Genomic DNA, 10,501 nt, shown 5'->3' with positions numbered 1-10,501 from the left:
TTCTCCCTGCCTTCCCCTCTCTCTAAAAATAAATAAAATTTTTAAATAAATATTTTAGAATTTTTAAACTTAAAAAAATATATTGCCTGACAGGCATTACCATTTGTTTCTACAAAGTTGTTCCTCCCCAAACCCCCAGACAAGTGCCATCTTGTACTTCCACACATCCCACATTCTCCTTGGTCACTGGCAACTGCCGCCACTACGTATCTCCTGTCAGCCCAGGCATAATCCTCATGACCAGTGGATGCCAAGAAAGTTTATCTCCTCTGCCAGCTTCTCGCAAGTTCCTTATGAACTTGTTGATTCTGAAGCAATATCTCAAAAAAAAAAAATACTTCCATACAATTCAATAGCCTGCGGAATTAACACTTTATGTTTAGACCATAACAATAAAATACACTCCAAATACTACTGGACCCATACAATGGAGTATTATTTGGCAGTAAAAAGGATTGGAATACTGATACATGCTACATGGATAAATCTTGAAAACATTATGCTAAGTCAAAGAAGGCAATCACAAAAGACCACGAATTGGATGGGTCCATTTATATGAAATGTCCGGAACAGGAAAATTCAGAGACAGAGAAGTAGACCACTGGCTCCTTAGGGCTGGGCAAGTACAGGGGTGATAAAGGGGATTGACCCTCAATGGGTACAGGGCTTCTTTTAGAAGGCACAGACACATCCTAAAATTAGATTGTGGTGATTACACAGCCCTATAAATTTAAGAAATTGAATTGTATACTTTATATTGGTGAGTTGTATGGTATGTGAATTACATACCAATAAAGCAAGTTTAAACTGTTCTAAAAATACTACTGTAAGTATTTATTACAGCTACCACTGAGTAGTTACCATGTGCAAGAAACCCTAAGAGACCTATGTCATCTGATTGTCACCAACCCTGCAAGGTCAATTTTTAATCTTAGAGATGAGAAGACAAAGTTCGGTGAACTTAAAATACACAGTTACGGAGCTATTCAGGAATGGTGCCTAGATATATCATCACTCCAAAGAAATGTCTCTCGAAAGACCAAAGACCATGTTTTCTAAACTATGCCTGCTATGCTTGCCATTAAATAATGTATTGAAAATGGCCTTGAAAGAGCAGGCATTTTGTTTCTATCAGCGGTGGGAATACGTTTTTTTGGGAGGCATCACTGACACCCCAGCTTGTTCCTCAGTTCTTTCCTGGTTCACAAGAGACGAATTCAATTGAGAGACAATAAATATAGTGGAAATGAGATAGCAAGTTTATTTATGAGCACAAAACTACAGGCAGGCACCCAGCCAGTCTGAATGTCGCACATATAGAATAAAGTCGTTTCTTCTAAATAGAGTGTTAGTAAGTTTGTTAGTAAGCTGAGACTGCAGGTGGGCACCTAACTAATCCAAGTGCACAGACTGTTGGGGTTCAGGGTTTATATACTTTAGTTAGTTTATAGGTTTCCCCTCCTTCTTCCCCTTCTAAACTTTGGGAGTAATATACAGCTACAAAGGCTTTCTTTCTCAGCTAGTAAAGGCTCTTTGTCTCAGTGATATTGCTACAGAGGCCCTCTTTCCCAGTAGAGTCTCAAGGACTCCCCTCTTCCTGAGCTGTCCCTGTTTATGATGTTCAGAACAGACATCTTACTGGACCAGGCCCAGGACTGCTGAGTCAATGGGTGAGACATGTCTCCTCCCTCCTCCCTGCCCTAGTTTACTACCTATCCTACCTAACAATAGGAAACAAGGCTTTAAAAGGTTGAAAGCCATTAATTAATTCAAAATCCACATCTACAAAACAAAGGACCCTGGAAAACAATTAAATAAATGTAATTAATAAGGTTACGCAACTTGTCCCCTTTTCATTTATACCAGAGTCAGACTGTCAATGTCTTCAAGATACAAACATCATCTGATTTGTCTTTAAGTCAATGCCTCTAGAAATTCTTTGTTCTTTATTTACACTGGATGAAATGCCTTACAGAAATTATTACCATTTCTTTAAACTACATTCATTAGGCAAAAATATTCCTTATTTAGATTTTATTTTCACATTTAGTTTTTATCATACATTTAGAGGATTTTACAAAACTTAGCCATTCCAGAAAGGTAGCTGAATACAAAAAGTAATGATAGGAAGAACTACAGATATACTAAAAGGACCACATTTTGTGACTTCACCTGTAATACAACTAATCATTTTTGTAGTTGCTGCATTATTCAATTTCGTGCTGTAACAAATGATCACAAACTCGGAGGTTTAAAGCAATACAAATTTGTTATCTTATGGTTCCATAGCTCAGAATTTTAACACAGGTCTCACTGGGCCTAATTTAAGGTCCTGGCAGGGCTGCATTCCCTTCTGGGGGCACTAGGAGTTTCCTTGCCTTTAACATTTCGTAGAGGCTACCTGTGTTCCTTGGATCACAGCCCCTTCCTCCTTTAAAGCCAGTAAAAGTGGGGCAAGTCCTTCAAACATCCCATCACCCTGAACTCCTTTTACCTCCCTCTCCCACTTTTTAGTGTCCTTATGATCACCCAGAGTCCATCCAAATAATACAGGTAATCACCCCATTTCAAGGTCCTTAACTTTATTCCATCTGCAAAAGCCTTTTGCAATTTAACATATTCTCAGATTCTGGAAATTATGACTTTGATGTCTTTGGGTGGCAACTATTCTGCCTACCACAGCTGCCCTTGCCCTCAAAGAAATCAGGATTATACTCATAGTAAACTGAGCCTAAAAGTTAGGGGGCTGGGGGGCAGGGCAGCATAATAGCAGTTTAAATAATGTAGAACTTGGGGCAAAAAAAATCCCTCCTTACTGTTCTGTCAGATTTTTACTAGCATTTTATTTGGAAGATGAACCTTAATTAGATATATGGGAATGATAGGAAAAATAGGTTGCCATTTAACTCATTAAAGAAAATGGAATTATCTAAATGAATATGTCAACTTCTTAATTTGAACACCAAAAAACCTAAAAAGCTTATTTTGGCATTTTCTATTTTTCTATACATTGTTCTGCTTTGGCACTCAGGAATACCACTTATACAGCCCATATCATACAGTAGGAGACTGTATTAATTCCAGCTAGAGAAAAGGTAGCTTGGAAGACTATACTTGAGCATACTGACCATGAGTGTTTAAGAACCGTTAAAATAAAATGTCCAAGGAATCATTAAATGTGTGTATGTGGTTAAGAAATCAAGCCTCTCCTTTTTAAAAGGCCCAAATTCAAAGTGAAATGCCACGACATTATTAAGACTTTTTTTAATTCCCCAGAACAATGTTCTACCCATTGTTTAACTTTTTCAATTTAGCCTTATATCTTTTTTGACTCCAGGATAGAAGAGTGATGTTTGATGTACTCAAGTTATAGCCAGCATTTACTAATTCTTTGATTCGACTTTTTAAAGTGCTTATGCTTGAATCCAAAATCCGAGGATTTTCAATTATTTCTGAAATGCTAATTTTTTCTTCTATGAGGCAGTCTATTTTGTCATTAAACTTCTTTTCTCCCAAGAAGATCAGGTCTGGATAGCTCAAGACAAACTTCTGTACCTCTTCTTCGGTGCACCCAAGAGAAAACAGCTTCTCTTTGATATTTGCATAGTTTCTCTTGGTGCAATCGTTGGAAAGGTCTAGAATTTCAGCCGCTGGGCCACATATCAGAGCAAGCAGCTCCTCATTGTTCAGGTTGAATGTTGACTGTAAAAACTTAAGGTTAGCTTTTATCCGTTTGGTGCTCTGAATTAAGATGAAAGGGTTTTTAAAAATTATTTTCCTCACAAAATCTGTGGGGTCACTGTGACCTAAGGACAAAGAGACTTCTTGCAAAAATTCAACCATCTGCTTATTCAGATCAAGGCTATTGGAGAAGGTACGCGGGGCACTGGTCAACAATCGACAAAGGCATTTACGGGTCAATCCGACTGAGTAGAGAAACTTTATATTATTCTCTAGGTTTAGGTTGTTATTTGACCGAAAAAATGATTCAGGAGAACGTTTCAAAATATTTATAATTTCAAGGTCTGATGTCATAATTGTTCTCCACAGTTCCCACCGCTTTGAAAGATTTTCAGTTGTGCGTGTAATGGCTCGTGGATATCTTGATATTATGCTAGCTATCACTTCTTCGCTAGCTCCTTTGGAGAGAAGGAACATCTTCAGGTCCTGCTCATTAATACCCGTCCTATTAAAAACTCCTGGCTGTCGTTTCTTTGCCATGTCAACATCTACTCCCATACTGAGTAAGTTGGTCAGCAGTTCGTTCTCCGAAGGCTCACTGTCTTCATTATCACACTTCCCACCAAAGAGCCTAAATGAAACTGATTTGAAGAGGATTTCTGCTGAAAACCGGATCATCCAACATCGTGAACCAAAGAGAACATTACTTCTCATATAAAAGAGGTTCCGTGGTGCCAGAATGGTCAAGCAGCCCCAACCTTTTGGAATGCTGTGTAAAACAAAATATACAATATTACATGAATGCATGTATTAAATAGATGAAAGACCATATTATAGTCCTATAAGCACCACGGTCATTTCTATAACAAGATACCTGTAGCTCCAGCTCTCCTGCTGCTGTGGTAACAATTCAGCCACCACATTCCCACTCTCTAGCTCATTACTTCTAATTAGCTCTGGACCTGGCCTCCAAACATTCTTTTGTGCATGTGTGTGTGAGTTATTTTCCTTTTCACTTAAAAAATTATTAGAAAAGTTATGTGACAGTAAAAAAAAAAAATCTAACAGTAGAAGGTGTATGTAGAAAAGTCATTTCCTCTAAGCCAGTCACTGAAAGATGAACACCATATGATCTCGCTTATAGTGGAATCCAACAAACAAAATAAACTAACAAGCGAAATAGAAATCAGAGGCAAAGAAACACGAAACAGACAGACAGCTGAAATAGGTGGTGGGCTGGATGAAAGAAAGTGAAGGGATTAACCTAAGAACATATATGCATGACCCATGGACATGGACAATGTGGGGATTGCCTGAGGGAGTGGGAGGTACTGGGTGGAAGGGGGTGCTGGGTGGAGGGGGGCACAGGGGGAAAATTAGAACTCTAACAGCATAATCAATAAAATGGGGAAGGAACGGGGAGGGGGAAAGGGAGAGGGAAGGGGAGGGGGAAGGGAGGAGGAAGAGGAGGGGGAAAGAAGGGAAGGGGGAAGAAGAGAGGAAGGAAGGAAGGAAGGGAGGGAGGGAGGGAAGGAAGAAAGGAAGGAAGAGAAAAGTTATTTCCTCACTCCAAAGTTCCACTCCCAGGAATCTGGGTATCATTCTAGAAGTGTGTGTCCATATATGAAGGCAGTATAACATCATCACTGCCCCAGAATTATTCCTGCCTTTATCTTACTCTTTTTATTTGGCCCCTCTCCATCTCTGCTTTACCCTCCTGGTTGCCAAACCTTTGGTTTATTCCTACTAATGGATATTTTCAATTCTGCCTTGTCTTCCAACTTCCCAGATCTTTTTAAAAATAATTTTATTTTAATTATTGTTCAAGTACAATTTTCTATCTTTTACTACCATCCCAGCCCACCCACCCAGCCCTCCCCACCTCCCTCCCCCAACTTCCCAGATCTTTGCCCTTGCCCTTGCCCACAAATATCAGACTTCTTTGCCTCTGTTCTCACATCCTGTTTATCAAGCTCTAAATCTAGCCCTGAAAACTAACAGTTCAGAATACCTAATTTCCATCATAACCACATTTATCTAGATTCATGGCACTCTTTAAATCCAAGCGATTATTAGAGACTAATTCTCAGTTTACCTAGACCTCTGGTCAACAGCTCCTAATCCCAATCTCCTCACTCAACTTACTCTATTGTCCCCTTGGTTTTAACCCAACAACTTCAAACCAGTTTTCATCTTCAGAATGATCTAGTTGGGATCTTTAATCCAAACAGTCCACCATACATGGAACTGAGCTGTGAGATGACACATTTAAAAAGGTACTTTACCATTCTCCCCAAACCACATTACAAAAGGCTAACCTGGGACTCTCTGTATCTGTTTCACAACAGATATAACTTTGTACAAGTGGCTAAAACCTCAATAACTCATTTCCCTGATCATTTAGAAATGAGTCATGAAATGTATGAACTGCTATTTGATAATAATCATAGGTCCCTACTAAAATGAGCATCTCTATAGGAAATATTTTAGGAGGAAAGCAACAAAAAAGTATTCTTATCACATTACTTATTTCCTAAACTACTTGTCATCTGAATCATACACCACCACATATTTTTTTAAACTGTAGTTTCTCCTTTTCAGACTATACAGCTGTGATGAATTTAGTTCTTGATTTCTAACTACTTACAATGGGCTCCTATCATTTAAAACAGGTATTTCCCTTTTCCTCTCTCATAACTAAGCATAACATAGAAAATAGAGCTAAATGGTTTCAGCTCACCACTAATATCTGCACTGAAGATACTACTTTAAAGGTCAGTATCAGAAAAGCCCCTCTGTGTCTGTATTTTTAATTATTCCAATTTAACAAGAACTTGGATTATGCCTACAGGCTAGGGACATTCCTGTAACTCAGATAATCTACTGATCCTTGAAGAACTGGAAAATATTCCCAAACAATACAATCAAATAATACTCAAACAAAAATACAGACTGCTCAAAAGGTAAACGTCAAACAACAAAAGCACATTTGAGATTGCCCTATATTCTTGAGTTCACTATTGTTCACTTCTCTGTAATACCACATGCTACCATATAACTATATACTCTTCCAAAGATGCATGAATCGAGAAACTTAAAAATAAGATCCTTCTTTTAACTAAAGGAAGGCTTTACCTTGCGCAGCTCAACAATCTGTTCTCCACCCGACACTCACAGGTGACCTCTACTGGATAACTAGACAGGATGCTAACAGCTATGGGCAAGACCAGCACCTTCCAAAGAGAGTGGGCAAGATGACCCAATGGAATGTAGGAAGAAACAGTAAAACTGTTTATATTTGTCTCAGCCTTTTAAATTTTCCACTTTCAATGTGTTTTAACTGTATACAATATAATAGTACTGTAAGACATGCACATAACTCATCAATAAATGTAAACATACTGATGGTACATGTATAAACCTTTTTTAGAGAATATGCGTGATAAAAAGCAAGTCTGAAGCCTACTGCCCTTGACAGCACACCCTCAAACAGGGCTGAACAAGCCACAAAAAGTTCAAAAGAAATTTTATTAATGACAGACTAAAAGCAAGTACAAATATATGCCAAATTTCTTAACAAAAGAGCATTAAGGCTTCTCCTAAATCTGCCATGGATTTTATTCCTTTGTGTGTAATTCATTCTCCATGGAAACAGCTTTCACACAAATTAACACGTCCAAAACCAAAATGAGCATCCTTCCCAGCCCCCAAACAAACCAGACCTCCTCTGATTAATGAAATCACTATCACTGTCCTGACAGTGATAAAAATATAAATATAAAAGTAAGCTTTGCTTTCTCTTCCTCAACCCATCATCAAATCGTATAGATTCAGCTTATTTAGTATCTCTGAACTCCAACCTCTCTGCTCTTTACTCTTCCCTCACGCAGACTATTAATAGCCATCTAACTTGCTTCACTAACATCAGTCACTCAAATTGCCATCATAGTATTCTTGTAAAACAAAGATGTAATTCTGTCCCTCATTCCCTGATGAAAGACCTATGTAGCTCTTCCCTACAAAGTAAAACCTTTAGACTGACCCTCAAGGCCCTCACCACGTAGCTCTACCTACCTTTCTAGCTGGCTTCTATTCTACAACCTCACAACTAGGCACCACTGCATCTCAAACTTCAGGTCCTAAACATCTTTGTCCATTCTCGTCTCTCTGCCGTTGTTTTAGAATCTTTCAGAAAGGCCTATCCTCCTGATATCTATCTATAGCACAAAGTCCCATTCAAATATTATCTTCCTCCATATCTTTAACTTCACAAACATACACTATTGAAGTGAATTATTTGTTTTAAAATAATTTATTGCTAAAGAATCTAAAACTAAGTATTCTATTTCCATAGGGGAAAAAGAACTCAACTGGACATAGAACTAGCAACTAAAATTTGGTTTTGATTACGCTATGCATGCAATAAATTGACCCAAAACATATTATGAGCAGTTTCAGCTAAGCCTAAATACAATGTTAACTAAATTTTCAAATATGACTGATGAAGGAGAATTCAGTACCCTTCATGTCCTTCAACCCAGCATTTCTACTTCTGGGAGATTATCCAAAGGACAAGAATACGCATTTGTTATGAAAAGGATGACCATCATATTATTTGCTTTAGCAAAAAAGGAACCCATATGGTCACCAATAGAATGATTAGTAAGTTGTGATATTATATACAATGCTATACAGCCTGATTTTAAAAAAGAGGCAGACCTAACACAGTAAAAAAATATCCAAGACAGTGTTAAGTGGCAAAATGCACAACGGTATGGCTAGGATAATACTGCTTACATAAAGAGGGAGGAGCACTAATATATACAGAGAGAAAAAAAATGAAACAAAACAGTAACCTCTGACAGATTAATGGCAGCTATGTATTGGTTCTGAAATATTAAAATATTAAATTTGTGTTTATTGCAATCAGACAGGAAATTTTTAAAAAATTAAAATGGTCTTGAAGTGCAAAAATAGAATGGGATATATATAATACCTTTACCTATTTTTCAGTTTTAAACACAAAAATGTTAAACCTTGTAACTATCAGTATTACTGTACTCTTTTAACATCCAATCTCCATCCAAAATACTCCCATTATATCTAGCAAGGTGAATAAACAGCCTAATGCAAGAAGCATCGACTGCCTCGATCTACAAATTTCAAAAATAATTAATACTCTAATGTATTTCAATCTCATATTAACGTTTTTAATTAACCAGACCCATTAGTGCAAGGGCTGAAATCTAAAATTAACAGAAACACCGAAAATTTGTGTACCTGTAATTTGCAAGGTCTAAGGAATAAAAGAGAATTTACCTTACCCTCTGCTTCACAGTAGCCTAATAAAGGGGCTTTTAATGGAAATTGCTAATCACTGGTTCTACATTTCCGTTGGCCTTCTTTTGACAAAACAAGCTGTTTAGAGATCTTTACAACAAAACATTTCTCACCTCATTTGTCTTAAAGAAGGAGGACTTTTACATTCCTCCAGGAAAAAAAGCTGGAGAACAGTTGTCCCTGGAAAAGGAAAAAGGGGTGGGGGAAGCAGAAAATATTGTCAGGACTTCGTAATACAGAATAAAGAGATCAATCCCAGCTGGCATTACATAATGTTCTCTTGAGACGCATAACCTCTTGCATACTATATACCTTAGAGATACTGAAAAGAAAATGGCCAGTACACGCCTGAGTATGATGAGAAAAGGTTGCAGAATCACGAATGATTTGGGGAAAAAAGAAGCTAAGTGCTTCCCATCCATTGTCTAAATTAAACCCCACAAATTCAAGGTAGGCATTATCCCTAAAAATACAAGATCGAAAAACAAAAATCGCCGAGTTCCCTTACTAGCTTCTTTTAGGTGAAGCGTTAAGGTTCGAATCCAGGTGAGCCGTAACTCAAAACCAAAGTTAATTCCATAGGTTCCATTCCAAGAATTTTTCCCATCTTTCTTCCTCCCACAGGACAACTGTGCAAGGAGCTGAGCGGGAATGCGACTCCGCTAGGTCAAAGTCACCCAAACCCGCTCCTAAAAATAAAAAGCACAGCAGCAGGATCCCAGCAACTGAAACTCGGTCTATACCTAAATGTTGGAGTAAGCTTTACTTCCGTCTCTGGAGTGGAGCGGAACTGGGGAACTAAAGTGGACGAGTAACTTCCGGCCGCGCGCCGATATGACGCAAACGCCCTGCGCGCCTCAGTGGCCTCGCGGCTGCCCTCCGTAAACCACCGTGGGGTGCCCAGCAGGGGGCAGTAGGAGACTGCAGTAAACGCAGGAACCTACTGCTGCCGTGGTGTTAGGAGGACATGACGGGAAAGGCCAAGGGCCTTCTGGACTTCCAAGCCAGCGGCAGAGAGTTGCTCCTGTGGACGGGATTTATTGCCCGCGGGCCCCACGTTGGAAAGTCTATTAAATACATTAATTTTGCAGCTTGATAGGGTAATCACGTGTGTTCGTGTGATGTCACCGATGAACACTAGGGCATTTAGTGCAAGAAAAGGCGTGCGATACGAGGCTCTTAGTCCCAGATTCTTTCCTAAACTACTTTGCGGAATGTAGCTGTGAATCCGAGTTCAGTGTCAGCCTTCAGGCTGGGAAAGTAATTCTAGTATACTTTTATTTACCTTTATGTAACTGCTGACGGCACGATTGCCTCCGGTTCTTTTGAAATCTTGACGGGTTTAGGCTATCTAAGGTTTTCAACAGAAACTTAATCTCCACAGCAGCAGTGTTTTTGGCACCCTTGGGGGCGTCGGTTAACCTCTCCTGGGCGGGTCAGCCTCACCTGCTGAGAGAAGGCGGCAATGGAGATTAGGCTT

The 10,501-nt window shown here is 38.9% G+C and overlaps 1 protein-coding gene across 1 annotated transcript; it reads right to left on the bottom strand.

Annotated features, from left to right (window-relative positions):
• Nucleotides 1–1,156: 1,156 nt before the first annotated feature.
• MTERF1 (mitochondrial transcription termination factor 1) lies at nt 1,157–9,773 on the bottom strand. Its single transcript, XM_028525525.2, has 3 exons — nt 9,530–9,773; nt 9,135–9,201; nt 1,157–4,450 (listed from the first exon to the last, which is right to left on the bottom strand). Exons 2-3 carry the CDS (start codon nt 9,137–9,139, stop codon nt 3,286–3,288), a joined length of 1,170 nt encoding a protein of 389 aa, XP_028381326.1. The 5' UTR covers nt 9,140–9,201; nt 9,530–9,773; the 3' UTR covers nt 1,157–3,285.
• Between the last annotated feature and the right edge of the window lie 728 nt (nt 9,774–10,501).

Source organism: Phyllostomus discolor, chromosome 10, assembly GCF_004126475.2.
Source record: "Phyllostomus discolor isolate MPI-MPIP mPhyDis1 chromosome 10, mPhyDis1.pri.v3, whole genome shotgun sequence".
NCBI classification, from domain to species: Eukaryota; Metazoa; Chordata; class Mammalia; order Chiroptera; family Phyllostomidae; genus Phyllostomus; species Phyllostomus discolor.
Note: the sequence above shows the minus strand (reverse complement) of the source record. Positions and strands in the feature narration are given on the sequence as shown.